This window comes from Cynara cardunculus, assembly GCF_001531365.2.
Source record: "Cynara cardunculus var. scolymus isolate 2C chromosome LG 2, CcrdV1, whole genome shotgun sequence".
NCBI lineage: Eukaryota > Viridiplantae > Streptophyta > Magnoliopsida > Asterales > Asteraceae > Cynara > Cynara cardunculus.
Window position 1 is genome coordinate 65,005,879 of NC_037529.1, and position 17,980 is coordinate 65,023,858.

At 36.3% G+C, this 17,980-nt stretch overlaps 2 protein-coding genes across 12 annotated transcripts in view; one reads left to right on the plus strand and one right to left on the minus strand.

Annotated features, from left to right (window-relative positions):
• The window catches only part of LOC112506642, an 8,845-nt gene extending 3,122 nt beyond the window's left edge, over positions 1-5,723 (plus strand). For 7 of the 9 annotated variants that reach the window (XM_025110835.1, XM_025110836.1, XM_025110829.1 and 4 more), the window contains 3 exons: positions 3,255-3,283; positions 3,378-4,322; positions 5,589-5,723. In XM_025110835.1, the coding sequence (XP_024966603.1) occupies positions 3,255-3,283; positions 3,378-4,304 (956 nt within the window). In that variant the 3' untranslated portion in view covers positions 4,305-4,322; positions 5,589-5,723. The remainder of the gene's footprint in view (positions 1-3,254; positions 3,284-3,377; positions 4,323-5,588) is intronic. The other 2 variants (XM_025110838.1, XM_025110834.1) reach the window with 2 other exon arrangements.
• A 983-nt stretch (positions 5,724-6,706) lies between these two features.
• LOC112506190 (SUMO-activating enzyme subunit 2) lies at positions 6,707-17,617 on the minus strand. 3 transcript variants are annotated; one of them, XM_025110208.1, is made up of 11 exons: positions 17,385-17,617; positions 17,209-17,298; positions 13,670-13,753; positions 13,380-13,598; positions 10,598-10,699; positions 9,918-10,376; positions 9,609-9,838; positions 9,414-9,507; positions 8,527-8,709; positions 8,357-8,454; positions 6,707-7,468 (listed from the first exon to the last, which is right to left on the minus strand). In XM_025110208.1, exons 1-11 carry the CDS (start codon positions 17,415-17,417, stop codon positions 7,105-7,107), a joined length of 1,956 nt encoding a protein of 651 aa, XP_024965976.1. In that variant the 5' UTR covers positions 17,418-17,617; the 3' UTR covers positions 6,707-7,104. The 3 variants fall into 3 exon arrangements, with proteins under 3 accessions (XP_024965976.1, XP_024965978.1, XP_024965977.1); XM_025110210.1 differs by lacking the exon at positions 17,385-17,617 and having other exon boundaries at positions 17,229-17,273; XM_025110209.1 differs by lacking the exons at positions 17,209-17,298; positions 17,385-17,617 and adding an exon at positions 13,970-14,607.
• Positions 17,618-17,980: the final 363 nt, after the last annotated feature.

The following is a 17,980-nucleotide window of genomic DNA, read 5'->3' on the forward strand; positions in this document are numbered from 1 at the left end:
CCACTTTTTCTTTATAGATCTTTTGTTTAGATGCAACTATTTATAGATGGGGTTTTTTGAAGATTGCTATTATCACTTTTTCTTATAGATTGCTATAGATATTCTGTTTAGATGGGGTTTTTTGAAGATTGCCATTATCACTTTTTCTTATAGATTGTTATAGATCTTCTGTTTAAATAACAGAGGAACATTGCTTCTGGAGCACCAAAAGATGATCTTGATGATTGCTTGAAGAAGTTAGAGGGACTTGGATGGGGTGCACCATTGCATGATGTAGCACTATTTGTTTTAGGTGAAAGCGCCGACTATAGGAAAATGTGGATGCGGTTAGAACCGGTGAATAATTTTATACGAAAATGCAATATCCACGATCAGTTATTCATGGATTACGACAACGACCCCATGTTTATTGCCGAGGGACAAGAAGGAATCGAGGGAGGCGATGAAGATGACATGGATGGAATGCCTTTTGGCACTCAAAACAATCAATATATGACTAATTTACGTGACCAGATTGCGAATCAATYAATGTTAAATCCGTCAAATTAAGAATTGTTAAAAACTATTATGTTGGAATTTGGATTGTTATGTTATTGTTTATTCMTGAATTTGAAAAATTATGTTTGGTTGGACTAATATGAAATCTTGTTTCGMACTAATAATGTTACGTTTGTTTGGATTAATATGAAATATGTAGTTATTTTTGTAAAATTATTGTTTTATTCAGATATCAGCCAAACAGCTCTATTTCATTCAGTACTAAATCATTCAGAGGGTTAAAATGGTAATTTACTGTCATTCAGAGAACAGTTACCAAACAACATTATTTCATTCAGCACTTAACCATTCTGGCCCTTTTAACCATTCTGACCACTTAACCATTCTGCACCAAACCATTCAGCAACCGCCAAACAGCCCCTCACTATATCACAATGTGAAGGGATTTTCTCCTGAGGTACTGTAGAAGGACTCTTGGTCCTGGCAGTTCTTATTGAGAGAATAGAACTAAGATATCTGATGGTTTATTCAATACAATCCCACAAACTTATTTTTTAAATATGAATATTTGTCTATAACTGTGGTGAGTGTTGGAACAACGGGCGAGGTAGTCCTTTTTGACCGGAAGGTCACAGGTTCAGGTCATAGATGGCAAAGTGCAAGGGAAGGGTCATGTACTTCCCTTCCCAATCCTGGTAGAGCGGAGGAGCTTCGCTGCTCTGGGTTTTGGGATAAAGACCATATCTACTAGAAATATTATATTGAAAAATTATATGAAGTCTAGTATCTGCCCAAAAATTGTAGCATTACATCCAACTTTCTCTCTTTATACGACAAACATAATGGTGAACTATGTGATCTGATGAATATGATGTTTAAGTCCATGTATCAAATTAAAGATCCGCCTATTTTCAATATACTTGCAGTTATGGAACAGCTGCAATGCATCACTTTAGGTGTGACTAAGATAAATGAAAGTGTAACCACGTATGAGCAACACACACAATATTATATATACGTATGTGTGTGTGTGTGAATTTCCTATATCATGGTACACCTTTACATGCTAATACATTGAATAATTGTATTCCTTCTAAGCTGATAACAAGAAAGATCAAGTTAAGTTCTTAGTGATAATTATGGATCAGTTTACTCTTAAGTTACATGTAATTGGCCAACTTTGTTTCGGCACAAGTATCATAAATTTCTGGAGCATCATCTTTTAGAAAGTAAGGCCTTTGGTAGAATTTGTTGATGTTATTGATGAAGTCAATCAGCATTTGTGTGCCATTTCTTTTGTTGAAAGTTAAATTTTATTCCATGAAACACTTGGTAGTTTCTCAATATTGCATGTAATTCAATTTTGTTGCAAATCAGCTTAAGTAGGCCTCCATACCTTTTCAACAAGGAAAACTATGTTAACAAAATTGGGTTGGGCTCAAATATATCTTAAATGTATTTCATGAGGGTTAATCATATAGATGATGGCATTCAGAAGATAATTTATATGAGATATTGGCATCAATATGTTGCTAGCTCTTTCCATCTATGAAACTGTGCTGTAAATATGTACTACTCATGTCCAAGTAGCTAGAAATCTGACTAGAGAGGATTATGGCTTATGTGTGCAGTGTGCTGGTCAGTTTCAATGTTGACAGAATGACAGGTTTGCTGATCTAGACATGTAGTTAATGACCCAAGTTTACAAGCTTATGGAAACTTGGGATTCTTTACTGCTAAGCACTTTCTCCTTGTGTGTGCTGCTTTCTGCAGTCTATAGTGATGTGTAGATCATTTTGCTTCGGAGTCATATGTATGTAAGGATAGCTGTGAAACATTACAAAAATTAGCTGACTAAGCTAAGGTGGTACATTCTACTTTTGGGAAGGTTGAACTTGGTGCAGCAGTCATTATAGAACTGGGATGTTTCAAGCTCATCTTGCTTGTCATATATGAGGCATGACGCTAGACTGGGGGATTTGTGTGGGAAATAAGTATTAGATTTTGAAATTTGTGTAGTCATGATTGAGGGTTGATGTCTTATTCTGCAAGGATGCCCACCTCCTTACTCGCTAGGCTAAAGCCGCAGGGACGTTGATATTTTTTATTTGTAACATGCACTTCCTACAATTGTTAAGCTATAAAATGGATGCAGAAATAAGCAAGGTTTCGTAGTGTCTCTCTATGAAAGTAGATTCACTCTATATATGGTTAATCTAGTGTATAATATAAGTTCAAACTTAAACTTCTCCCATAAGAAAGATATCCATACAAATTAATTCACATAGGAGCAGCAGCTCATAATTTTGATTTCTTGCTTTCATTTCCTATTCTATTATGAGCATTTTTTCTTTATTCTTTGTCTTTGTCTACTTGTAGAAGATAGATGGCATAGGTAGTTGATCTTGAAAGCCTAGTGGTTGTGCATTTGCTAATTTTCGTATGTCAAGTATATTGAATGGTTACATGATAAAAATACAGCAACTATATTGATTACTGTTATCCATTTCACAATGACATTCTCTTACCTCTGGCATTGCCTTTATTTAATTTGCCAACTCTATTTCAACTTGTATGTTTATGGTTGTCTACCTTGTATTAGTCGTATTGGGAAGTTGGTTTCTCTTTTAGTATTGTTGATTATGGAAACTTTTCCGTTATTAAAATTCCTTTACCGTCATTATTTTTTTTTTATGGAAAGTTTACAATAGCTAGATACTCTGCTGTACATGACATTCATTTACTGGTCCTTGCAGATCCATCGAACTCTAAGAATCTTCCTGAGGTGAGTTACTGAATGCTTGGGGATTTTTTTGGAAATTGCAAATTTCTTAGTGCTGTTTAATTATTATCTTCCTTACTATTTATGCAATGTTTAGGGGAAGGAGTCAAGGAGAACTCCGGTAGCTTCGGAACTGTGTCCAACCAAAATTTTAACTCCAACGCATTCGGTTTCATCCTTTTCGGCGTCTCCTTTGTCTTCTTCCCAAGGTCATCTTCTGCCTCTAACAAGCTTGACCCCATCAAGGTGGCCTCGTCGTTCCCCAGGACATCATCTACTACGTCAAGTATCAGATAGCCGAATTCGAGGCATAATGTCACCTAATTTTTCGATATCTGAGGAGGGTTCTCCTTTTATGCACCCTGGGTGGAGCAGTAAATCAAACAGGGGTTCTCATGGTGGATCTTCAGACGGTTGGTCTATACCTGCCTTTCCTGATCTCGCGACAACTTCTAACAGAGATAGATGGTCTTTTGATAGCGATTCTCTAAGCTTTAGTCGTGATAGGATTAGCAGATCAAGTGGCAGGGTTTCTTCATCTCCTTCCATTGATATGCAGATTTGTGGTGTCTGCTCCAAGCTTTTAACGGAAAAATCTGCTTGGAGAGGCCAAAAAGGCATAGTTGCCAATGGGTACCCTATTGTCGCTGTTCTGATTTGTGGCCATGTTTACCATGCAGAATGTTTAGAGAGTATGACCCCTGAGATACATAAGTATGATCCAGCATGCCCCATTTGTACTTTTGGGGAAAAGAAGGTTCTCAAGTTGTCAGAAAAAGCACTTGCAACAGACATGGATTTAAAGGCTAAAATCAGCAAGAAATTAAGGAATAGGGTGGTGGATGGTGATTCTGTTGTGTTTAAGAGTAGTGTCTCCAGGATGAGCTCAAGTTCCAGCGTGAAGTGCTCTACAGGACATGGAAAACCGTTTTTAAGGAGACACTTCTCGTTTGGTAGCAAATGGAACAGATCCTTGTCAGACAACAGTTGTAGGAAAAAAAGATTTTTCTGGAGCAAGGAGTGAACTTTTTCACTTTAAAAGGTACCCATTTTGTCCATCATAAATGTTATAAAGTTATTTAGCCTTTCTTTTAAAATAATTAGGATCTATATATATCATATGACATGGTTAATCAAAGTTCGCATTTGTCCAACCGGGTGTGGTGGTTTTCAACTTCTCTGCATCAGATTTGTTTTGATCCTAAAACATGTAGGACAGAAGTGCCGGATTTGTAATTAAAAACAGAGACCAAAAAACTTTGGTATATGGATACTAATGTCTAGGATCGAGAGGTGCAGTGTTGTGCGTTAATGGTGTAACCTAAGAAGCATAGTATCGTGTTTTATGGAAATTGAAATGATAGTGGCATATTTTTAAAGTATCATGTTTTAAGGAGTGTCATATTTGTTGTTTTTACATTTTTAGAGCGTTGATAACTAAACAATTCGCTCTCTTTTTCATTTGTTTCGTTTTACATGGACATGACCGCCCCACTTGAGTCTCGTATAAATACAATATCAGGTGCTTAAGGTCTTTTTGGTTTTTGGCCATTGTTTTATGCTTAGTAACGAAGATGGGACCTTGAAATGGAGGAATGTAGAACAAGTGCAACTTAAGGATCGTTTACCAAACACTTACAGGATAAGAGTATCAACCTTATGTACCTTATCAGTTAACATTCTTGGCCATCAAAATGAATTGTTGGCAAGCGTCTTTTACTCGGTAAACGCTTATTGGATAAGAGTCTTCTCCCTTACTAGGAAAGATTCTAGGTCCTTGCCATGCTCACTCAGAAAGTAAGTGACACCCGATAATAGCTTATCGTATGGTACTAACCTAGTTGCCTTCATGCTTCATCCCAAAATGTTTGCCAAGTTCCTCTTAGAGCATCCACAATACATCATTTTGGCCGCCTAAGCTTGTGAAAAGGCTCCTGACCCCAAAAAAACCCTATTTTTTGCTTGTGCAATTAGAACCACTCAGAAAGTTTGTTTTTGGCTTGTGGGTCCCACTTTTTTGGAAAAAGCTCCGATGAAAAAGACCAACCATTGTGGATGCTCTTAGTGGTGTAGACGTTCAGCGGGAAGTTCATTTATTTAATAACGAACCAAGATTTTTCGTTCATTTACGTTTGAGAACGTTCAGTAATCCGTTTGTAATTTAGTTGTTACCTCCCATTCCTTTAATTGTTAACTAATGATGTCATGATAAATTTAACATCTTAACGAACAAACATTAAAAAGAAAAAAGAAAATTTGTTTGTTTATGTGTGCTGGTATGGTTGTAATGCTCCTGGTTTTCCATTGGGTAGTAGATGATGAGGGTCAGGTGATTGATATTTGTAGTCAAATGGAGATGGAGATGGAGAAACATAAAAGAAAGACAGGACAGCATGTTTCCAGTTTCAGTTTCAGCTTCACTTCATCAAAAGGAATATATATATATATATATATATATATATAATATAGAGAGGCTGATGGTGAAATGATAGTATGGAGTTAGATTTATTCATCTTTTTTTACTTACACTTGTGTAAAGTATCATCAGCATCAGCATCAATTCCTGTTTATAATCAGGAACACTGCATTCATCTGTATGTATTCTTCTCTTCTGACCTCATAAATTTCTTTTTGGCCATTGCTGCCAACATATCAACCAAAAGTGTATCTTCCACGAACCTAGGGTTTGTGGTTGGGTCGGTGAAATGTATGCAAAACTTGTGTTATATTCTCAAAGCATAGAGTGACTATTTTGGACATGAAGTCTAAGATATGTTACTTCTCTTGTTTCAAAATAAGCGTTTGAATTTTCATATTTATTTGTTTCAAAATAATAGTTGCTTACCTTCTGCTTCTAATTTTATTTATGAGATGGAGAAATTCGTTACTCCTTGTATTATTAAGGATGAAATTATGTTATAGTTAAACAAAATGTAATGGTTAGACAATTTTAAAACTAACGGAAGGACTATAATGATAAAATACAACCAACATCAGACCTATATTTTAAATTTTGATCATCGATGCATGCAAATGGATTTGTTTTTGTGTTTAAATGGTCTATTAACATGATTTTAAAATGGCATCAAAAGATTTACCGAACAAACATTTACCGGGCAAGTATCACAATACCCGATAATCTTACTTGCAAAGAGGTATGACAAGAACCAAGAATTTTACTAGGTAAATGAAAGAAAGACTCTTATCCGGGTAGCAGTTGCAAGATCCATAGTTTCCCGATAGAACCCTATTTCACCCAAGTTGTTTCATAAACCGATTGACAGAATGCCAAAGCAATTCCACCCATCCCGATAAAGGAGTCACTCGTGGTTACCGACAATTTTCATCATCGAGAATGTTACCAGACAACGGAGATTCATACTAGTAAGCGTTTACCAGGTAAATGTTTGGTAAATATCCCCTAACTACCGAAAAGCAGCCTTCGATTTGATCAAGGGTATGGAATGGTGCCTAATAACTGTCACACAGTGTCATAAAGTACATGCATATAATTGTAAGGCCTTGTTTTGACAAGATAATATTTCTACCCTACGTTACCTGTCTTACCACCACTAATCAACTGTCAGGATTTAATCACCCTTTTTTAACAAAAACTCCCTCTTGTCACCATCCCTTCTTCTACTTACACAAAAACCAAATCCTAAGTTTCAAACCCACATAAACTACCAAAAGAAAAGAAATAAAAAACCGGGTTACAATCCAAAAACCGAAAAACCCTTTAATATTGAGCCCTCCATCAGCTAAAACCGCAACAAAAAAGGGTGTCTCCGTGAATTAGAATCTGGATCCACTCCACTTGACAACTATCTTGAAATCTTCTCATCATTCGCATCATCCAGCATAACAATCACATCACTCTCGTCTTCTACTTGTTCAGCTAACTTCTTAGCCCGTTTTTCATCTGCGGGAACTGGGGTTTCAGAATTTGATACGTCAGACAGCTTTCTTTTCTTTCCTGCAGCTATGGTCTCGATTCCTGTTTCTAGTATCGTTAGCTCATCATCTTCTTCCATGGCATTCGGAACCAACGTGGATGTAGATGATGTGCTCGCTCCATTGTTGCTACTAGTAGTATTAGTGGTGGTATCCTTATTTTTTACTGCTGGAGCTTGTGTCCACCCATGAAGAACCATTCCATCAGGTTCCTTCTCTTCGTCAAATTCCTCCCTGAGAGACGTATGTATACATGATTCAAAATACCATTCAATGTCCGCAAAATAAAGAAGTCTTACCTAATGGGACCCAGGTTACCGGTAGAACCCAACCTAAGCCTCACCATAGATGAGAAGTGTGCGTGAGTTTTATATAAATATTATCTCTTCGTCCCAAAATAAGTGTTCATATTTCTATTTTAGTTTAGAGTAAATTACGATATTCGTCCCTGTGGTTTGATAATAATTTCGATTTTCGTCCCTATGATTTTGAAATTGCAATTTTGTCCCTATGGTTTGCAATTTATTGCCATTTTCACCCCTGGACTAATTCCTACCTTTAAGTACAAGGGACCAAAATAGCAACGAATTATAAACCACTTGTAGATCATAAGGACGAACATAGCAGTGAATTACAAACCATAGGGATAAAAACCGTAATTTCTAAACCACAGGTACAAAAATCACAATTTTTAATAAACCACAGGGATGAAAAACTTGATTTGTCCGTTTTCAGAAGTTAGTGCATACTTTGTAATTCTACCCTTATTTTTTTAAGTATAATAATATTTATATACTACAATAATCACACAAACTCCTCACATTTGATAAGGTTTAAACCCTTGACATCATGAGAGGCTGGACTCTATAGATAACCCAAGTGCCACCGAGCCAAATGGGCCTTTTAATTATAAGATGGAAATTTTCATTACTAGGTAAAATTCTTTTAGTTAACTAGAGTGTGTAATAATTACACATTTCTAAAATTGTGGGCCTTTTTCATCATGGACAATTATTCTGGGATGGAGGGAGCATATACTTAAAATAAAACTTGTGGATCAAGAGCAATAAACATCAATAAATCCGTCAAGCACAAAATTTAGAACAGCCATGTCAGACAAACCTATGTTTGATATTGATATTGCATACAAGCTCTTGTTGGAGATCCTCAATTTGAATCATTGTTCCACCAGTGATTGCATATGGAAGCTCAGATAACACCTACGGATATGAATATAACAATAAATAAATTACAAACAATCTGCTAAAGAATGAGAAGCCAAAAATACATACCTTCTCAAGGTTCGCTGCATAATTAGCAACCATATCTTCTTCCAAGTCATCACCAACTTCATATAGAAGGCCAGACCCATGAGTAATTAATGGCAAATTCATGCCAAGCTTCGATGTAACAATTTTCTCCACCACATCCCTCAGCTTTGCACGGTGCGTATTCACCTCGAGCACTAATGGTGTCTGAACCAAATTAGATCAATTTAGTTTTAATACACGAGATAAATGAAGAACCAACAAGAAATAGGTTAAGAACTATGAAGCCATGAAATAGGTTAAGAACTCTGCGAAACTAGTCATGTTGAAAGATAAACTAGCTAATAAACTAGTCATGTTTGGTAAAAGAAGGTAGTTGATAAGCTAGATGACAATGTAAAATATTAAAAGACTATTGAAAAATTACTCGATTCTAAAACATAAGGGGAAGAATTGGAAGAAAAAAAAAAAACAAAGCCCCTGGAGCTTATTAAAACACCATCTGAAGTAGCTTTTTAAAGAGCTAGCTTATAAACTAGCTTCTTTTTGTAAAGGGAACAAAACCCTTAGGAAGATTTTATTCAAAAAGCTAAAAAATAAGCTAGCTTATGGTTGCCAATCATGGCCATAGACTGCAAGATTTTGATCCATGAATTTAATAAAGTAAATAATCCCACACCATGAAATATATATATATATAGAGAGAGAGAGAGAGAGAATTAATCTACCAAGAACCACAAAAAAAAGGTTGAGAACTGTGAGAACTAGTAATCATGTGTGTGCATTTTAGTGTTTTTCGCGGTTCTCAACCTTTTTGTGGTTCTCATTTGATTATGATATATATATTAAACAGTGTCTGCACCACAAGTTTTTAAAGATCCATCTCTGGAAATGCCAATGTTGAAACTTACCTCAGAACATACATAGCAAGCTTTGTTTGGCTCAAACGGCTCCACAGGCATAAGAAGCATCTTCCTTGATGGATGTTCAAGACAATAAGTCATTCTGCAAAAAAAGGTTATGTCAAGGGCGAGAGACCAGTAAGGCTTTTAATGTTTTACTGAAAGCAAGTTTCACTTAAACGGCAAATAAGGAAGACTGCCCACCTACAGCTTTTTGAATCATTTTGCAGCACCTTGATTGCTTCTATCACAATCAATCCTGCAATTATAGCATTTGTTGTTGCAACTGCATGCACAATATTGCCAGCAATACCTTTTGCTTCAAAAAGGCTATGCAAGGGAATCCCAAAAGAAGCTGCTCGGATATTTGCAGCAGCAGTAACAAATTCTACAGCTAGGTGGTCATCCTTGTCAAAACTCAAGTTTCCAATCTCCTACAGGAGAGAAAAAGAAAATGATCAAACAAATAAAACATTATTGAACTTGCTTCAGAACCAAACAATTGATTCAGACCTTCTGCCTCTTCGAAAAGAACAATTTCAGTGCTGCAAAGAAAATCCTTGAATTTTCCTTAAGGCTCCAGATATCTTGTGGATTTTTTAAACCCAGATATGCCATTGCAGACAATGCAGATGAATTATCAGTTGCTGGAATTTTGTCTACATTTCCATTCTGTTGAAGAAGATCATCAGAAAGGCCATCTCTAACATATATAGGCCTTGGCTTGTTGCGGTTTTTCCATGTCTCCTCATTGGACAGAGCACTTTCGATATTATGACCAAAGACATGATCATAAATTCGCTTTCCATACTGTTCAATATCTTCATCCTTTTTGCGTTCAAAAACATCTTCTGAATGATCTGACGAGCTAGCAGAATCATTAGAACGCACGTTAAGATCATTATCCTGGTTCTTGTCTCCAAAGAGCTTTGCGAAAAGCAGATCTTTCGCCCATACAATACAGTGAACGAACTGCAAGAACGCGACACATCACAACAATAATCCATAATTCCATATAACAGATAGAAAAGGAAATAGGGTTTCGTGATAATATAGATTACGTTATATAAAAGCAGGCTAGAAGTCAAATAGCATTCACCAGAGTGGATGGGTTCTGACTTGTGAAATTACATGCATGTCCCAGTAAGTGCAACCAAGCCTTCAAACTATATTCAGGAGGGTAGTATTATTACCTTGGATGGAGTACTTGTAATAGTACACACAGGATAAGTCTTCGGAGCTGGTTTTGGTTGGCATTCATAGCATTCCGTCCGACCCTTGATGTGCACAGTGACCTGAAATAAATTAGAACACAATAAGAGAATTTTCCCATCACATCCTAGTCAAGAAACGTACTAGTCGCAACAAAAGAAAATACAGAAAATTTCCCACCTAACCTCTTTTCTAATTTTACAGACGAAAAAAGTTGTATTTATGCTATGTATGCATTACCCCTCGCTAAAAAGAATAATATAGCTAAACAAAGGAGTAAAATTTAATCTTCATCCAAATAACTTTGAAGTCACATTGCTTTTTATCCCTAAAAACTGATGCTCAGCATGCCTCAACCAACAATATAATCACAGAATTCCAAAAGGTAAAACGCATATGGCCCAAACTTATTAGTAAAAGATTAAATTTCCAAAAATGCTTTGTAGTATTTCTGGTGGGTCCTGTTTCAATATAAAATGGTAGCTAGTTACAGTGCTTCATACTAGTTACACAGTTCAAGGAGAGACAAAAGGATGTAAAAAGAATTTAACATATGATTTTCTTGATCTAGAGAAGACGTGTGCTAAGGAAAGAGAAGTAGTCGGCTCTCGAGAAGAACAAAGTACCTACAATGCATGTGAACATGACTAACTTATGATGGCATAGCAACAAGCTTGAAAGCATGTGACCGCAAGATAGATGCTTTCGGTATTACTATAGGATTACACCAAAAATGAGCATTGAGTCCTCGTCTTTATGTTTTAATTATGGACAATCCTATGAAGTACATTCAAGATGATATGTGTGGAGTATGCTTTTCACTGATGATATGATATTGATTGATATAGCGTCATAGACTTATTTTTCCCAAGCTCCAAGCAGCCTCAGCGTCAACACTTTACCCACATTGAACTAAGTCAGACTTCAAAAGAAATGCCATATATAAGCTACTGAGAACACACACAAAAGAATTTAGAACCCTCTTTCTAGTTTCTTCTTTGTCACTTACAGGTACGAAGCGGTTAGGAATGACACCTTTTTGCTTTTAGGGATAGTGGTACATGAAAACCAAGAGATTCATGATGAAATTAGCCATGCGCTAAGAGCACGGTGAATGAAACAAGCTGCAGAAGTATTAGATGATCGAACAGTCCCACTGAAGTTACAGTAGATCCTATAATACTCCTTCATCTGCTATGATGTACAAGGCAAATTTTGGGCCAATGTACACAGGTTGCATGGATGTTATCATGTGAAGTATATGCACATGTTGATGTGGAAAACCAAGAGATGCATTATGAAGTTAGCCATGCACAAAGAGCATGGTGGATGAAACAAGCTGCAGAAGTATTAGATGATTGAAGAGTCCCACTGAAGTTTACAGTAGATCCTATAATACTCGTTCATCTGCTATGATGTACAAGGCAAATTTTGGGCCACTAAAGTCAGCATGTACACAGGTTGCATGGATGTGACCATGTGAAGTATATGCACATGTTGATGTGGATGTGTAGCCAAATATCAGGGGATAGAAGTCATAGAACTGAAAAAAGAGGCATGCAGAAGAAAGATAGGGTGGCACGGGTTGAAGGGAAATGGAGAGAACACCACTTGATATGGTTTAGCCATCTCCAGTGTAGAAAATTGAAAGCGCGAGTTAGAAGACAACTTTGAGAAGAAAAATAACATTTTTTTCTCAAGGTAGGAGCTATGAGTTTGCTAAAACCATAATGTAAGGTAAGAAGCACAGTAGGGTTTAGAAATAAAACACCAAAATAACACCAGCTACATAGTAACATGAGTCCGGAGCAAACTACTCCATAATCTCACTAAATGATGTCATAATCTGTCAAATATATAGATTTTGGAAGAAGCTTTCTTGATAGCTTGACAGCCAATTTTCCAGCTGTCAGTTCCAGGGGGCCTTCACAGAAAGAACCATGATGTTTTCAGATGCCAGCGAGACTTGCATTATAGAAGTAACATGATATGAAACGAAATTTGCAAATAGTAGAAGAGTCGGAAGCAACTAAAATAACAAGTGCTAGCAGCTAGCCCCACAATATTAATTTCCAGAAGCTACTCTTTTTATTGTGTGTTGAGACCTCTGTACCAACTCATTTCCCACTCTGTAGCTATGAGAATTGACATGCCAAGACTAGTGTTCAAAGACAATTCACAAAACTCAATGATAATGGTTCTAATTAACAACGTAAATTCTTCAAGTGTAGATGTAAGCAAATCACTTTAATCTCAGCTAAGTATCTTCTAATAGCAAGATATAGAGTTCAAACAGTACATGGTCGCTGTATGTGTAACAAAATATCAATGTAGCATTGTATGCATATTCTTGGCATAAACAATGCAAGGAGTTGTTTGATTGTGTAAGAAGTGTTGACCAAGATTAATCAATCTGGTTCATTTTCTTCGTCAAATTTCCTGACAAAAAGGTTCCTGTGAATTATAAAGAATTTAATGTGAAGACGTGAACAAGCCCTCTTGCATGCAACTTTCCTACACAAATACAAAATGTAAGCCACACAAGAATAATAAACACAACCCATATACAGAGAGAGGGAAAAGATGCAATGATCAAACAAGCAAGTCTGGTAGGAAGTCAGGTGAGAAATCGTAATGAAATGGGACATAACAAAAGAGCCATTGACACATAAAAGAGAGAACTGACTGAACTTGAGGCAATCTCGGCAGTAAGTCAAAGCTTTGAAGTTTCAAAAATTGAAGACAAAGCTTACAAGCAATTACCTGCCCCAAAAAGCCAGTAGTACCACTTTCCACCAAGGGAACATCAGCTGCCAAGCAGAGGCGGTTCACATGCCGCCTAGCATCCAAGTTGTCAAGCCCATTCAGAACGACACTGAATTGTTTGAAAAAGTCAACATTGAAATCAGAATCTTTGACATTAGCATGGTAAGGTGTAATGCTAATCTGAGGCCTAAATCTTAGCACAGCCTCACGAGCAACCTGAAAACATAAAGAATATATTAAAAAACAAGTAATCAACCAGCAATGAGAAATAAACAGTATCTACTCACTTTTGCCTTTGATTGACCAACATGTGATTGACGAAATAAGAATTGCCTATTTAGGTTGCTAACTTCAATTGTGTCCATGTCAATCTGCAATTAAATACACCAGTTGACAAAATGAGAGGTTAAAACCTTAACAGCATCATATCAAATGCATGAGAAACAAAAAACTTCCATACAATCGACACCAAGAGTACAGTAGTCTAACATGACTCTGCATGTAACACAATTACAACTTTAAGATCTACTGAAATAGGCTCCTGCTACTGAAGAGACATGTGCAGGACCTATCTTAGTTGGCAATACCTCCACTTCCAAAGCAGCTTCTTCCATGGTTCAGACCCACAATGCCCACGTCACAAGAGAACATTACCATTACCAAAAGACTTCCCCGGCAAAGTAATCAAATTTATGAGCTTTCGTCCAGACTAATGAGAGAAAAAATGTTTCATAGAGATAACCCAACCCACATATCAACTAATATCATACAAATCCAGCTTTATCGATACACATTGCTCAATAACCAACAAGGGGGATTACAAAATATTGAAAGTACTATAAGCATTACAGGGATAAGACGGCAGGTGCAGGATGTAAGCTCAGAGCTGAAAGAGCTTGCCAAACACCACTTGAATGATCCGGGTTATAAGAAAAAGAATTTAGGAAGCACAGAGAAATCAACGCTTATATGGATCACACCTGGTTATCTCAATTTATTTAGGCCAATGAAATTTTACTATTCCATACTTAAATGCCCTACAAGTTGTCTTCACTAACATCTTATTACTCAAAACTAACAGCACATCTTTCCAACCCTGCATAGCAATGTGAACATTTATTGCTAAAATATTTGTAAAAGAAAGCAAGTGCTGGGAGCAAACCCTAGATCAAGGTCAAATTACAAATAATAACCAACAATTTACAAAACAGCACCAAAGGGCCCTTGGCCTTCTAGGAGGTCAAGGGTTCAAACCTCACCATAGGTGAGGAGGGTGTGTGAGTTTATTTGTTGCATTTGCCGTATATAAATATTATATACTTTAAAAAAAATTACAGAAAAGGCATATGACATTAAAGCATGGGAGTGGAATAATACAAAGAACTGTCTTAATTGTTGGCCCTTGTGGTATATCCTATGTTCCAAAAGAGGCGTCATGGCTGCAAGGCACATCTCCCACGTCCTGTTAACCACCATAGTGGCTGTTTAAGGTGAAAAGCTGTTGTGGTGCCGCCAAGCAGCGTTGTTTTAATTAACTTTTGAATTTTTTGACTTCTAAAAAAATTAACTTCAAGTCTTACACTTTCTGTAAGCACTATATATCATATTAATTTTCTTCTTTTTATATGAATTTAAATTGTTCAATATCACTGAGTAATAACATATATGCATATATTATATATACATATACACAGTTGCCGCCTTAAGCCATGCCTTGAAGAACGTTGCGTCTCCTAAGACTCGAGGCATGACTTCACTGCCATTCCACACCTCATGCCATTTATAACCTTGTTATATCTCATCAAATCATTTTACATAAGAACGCACACACACATATATATAACCTAAATTCAGCCTTACAACCTTATTTTCCTTTATGCATATCACATCCCCTAATGTTCACATGCCAAGCACAGTAGCACTAAGACCTCCCTTCTAGGTCGTTTTATTTATCTTGAGCCTCACTTCAGCTAAGTAAGCCAATCCCTTTGCAAGAACAACTTGACATCTTCTAATTTCTAAATTTTGCTAGTCAATCACCTACTTTGCATTGTATGGCTGATGAAAGCTCTAGCCTATGTGCAATACAATGTTGCATTTATGTCCAGGAATATAGTTCCAGTGATACGTGGCAGCCTATTAAAAGCAAAAAGCACTCTGATGGGATCCTCACGAAAATGCAGTCAGTTTGATAAAGATCAAGTGGCATTACTTCTTCGACCCAAACCAAGGAATCCCTTAGATATGATGCAAAATGGATCTTGTTCTATCATTGACCAGAGATTTTTCTATGAAAAAATACAAATTGAAGTCTGAAGAGGGGGAAGGAGAAGGATCCCTCGACCCACAGAGGTGGCACTGAGCAGCAAGAGAGTATGGACCCTTCCCATCCCCCTCTTCAAAGCAACCCATTCAGTTATTAGTCCCGTTATCATTTTTCCAGAGGGCCCAGGATACCACACCCTAGTGGGTGAATGGAAGATATCATTATGAAAGCAATCCATTTAGTCACCAACATTGGAAGACTTCTCTGAATCTTCAGAAGAATCAGAAGAAGTTTTGTAGAGAGAAATAACTAACAGTAGCGTGAAGCCATATCTATTTTATACAATTAAGAGCAATCACTTGAGCTTGTTTTTGGGACCAGTGGTTTCTTTAGGCAACTTTATGCCATCAAAATGTAGAAATATAACTAAACAGATCTAGACTATATGGAAACAAGATATAAGTCCCCCCCTCTAAATGACCAACCTACCTTAGATTGGTTGCTCTATTCATGCTCTGATCAAACTATATTCAACTACCAACCTAATGAGAATCTTTGTGTACCGTCATGCATGAGAGTGAGAAGGATGCATGGAGTAGCCATCTCTCTACTCAGACCACTTTGTATTTCCACCACATATTTGTAATTTTTAAGAAAAAAAATGTTAGCCTAACGGTGACAAATATTAAGAATAAAAACATCAAAACCAAAAAACAATAGAAAGCATAATGAGTGTAGCTGCATGGATACCCTTCAGATACATTCCCCAATAGGTATTAAGGTCATATATGCAAATAACAGGTATTAAGGCTTGAGGTCTAACTCTTAACAATAGATGAATCACCAAAAATTAGAAGTGGTTAGAAAACAAAAGCGTGAATATATTTAAAACAAAGAGGAGCCAACTTTTCAAACTGCATCTTCAACCTTGGTTTCATAAATACCTTGGTCAACACCTTGGAAGTCTATGATAAGAATAAAAATGTGGACCTAAAAATCCATTGTATGTTGCTCTAACTAATTTCCATACTGTTTTATTGCAATTGGGTTTATCTATGCACATTTAATAAAGCCAACATGTCCCTGATTCTCACACAGGCAAAATACTTGAATCATGCTTTTTTCAACACATACTACAACAACAACAAATATCAAAGACATAGTTCTATTCTCGGAGTCAAAATTATACCAATTACATTATTTTCATCCAAAGGAAACAAAATTAGTGGACATAAATGGTTAGTTTTAGGACAAGAGACAAGGGGAATAACAATTTGATGTTAACCATTTAGACGATTTATGTTCCTTGACTTGATTAAAACAAGACAGAAATGACGTGCTCGAACGATTATGAGGAGATAAGTATGTGATTGATAAAAAAAAATGTGGTTAAATTATGTAATTGAATACGATTGAAAGTGTAGAGGACCATTTCACCAAAAATCAACCAAGAAACTAAACCCTAAAAGTTGTAAACCAAACAGTGAGTAAACACTAAGCACTAATTACTCTTGAACAATATAATAATAATATAAAAAAAAAGACTCATGGTTGACTTACGATATGAATGTCATGAAAACCTGATAGAGCTAGGGTTTTGAGAAGTTCGCAGCCGATACCACCAGCACCAACCATAAGCACTTTCGCACCCTAATAACGACACAAAATTGACTCAAATTGGTAGGAAAATCAAGTTAATAGCTCAAATAAATTCAAAATTTGGTGAAATCACATACCTTAATTGCAGATAAGTGTTGCCCGGATGCCATTGTGGTGGATGAAATTGCGTAGTGGCGTAAGAGAGACAAAGGTATGAGAATCTTGGAAGGCGAAAATGGGCGAAAGTTAAAGGAAAGGGCGCCAAAAGATCTCCCACTTCGCTTCGCTTCCCGTCTTCCCACTTTGAGTTTGACCAAGGGGAGAAAGAAAAGAAGCAAACGCAAGCAAACGGTTTGTGTTTGTGGCCTTTTCGAATCCAAACTCCTTCTATTTCTCCATCCTACTTGTTCCTCACCAAACATCAACATTTTCTTTTTCTTTTTTTTTTAAGCAATTTAAATTTTACATAAAAATAAATATATATTTTTAGGAAATTGCTTTTGAAAATCATCATTTTAAAAAAATATTATAAAATATTTGACAAAAACTTTTAAAAATATTTTTTTATGCATGAAATATTGTTTATTAATGTACTAGAAGAGTACTCGCACGATGCCACGAGACCTATCTCGATTTTAATATTTTATTTTATTATTTGTCTCTATCGATGTTATAATACAGATTTTGTGTTTTTAAAAAAACATTAATGATTTTATTTTTTAATAAAATATAA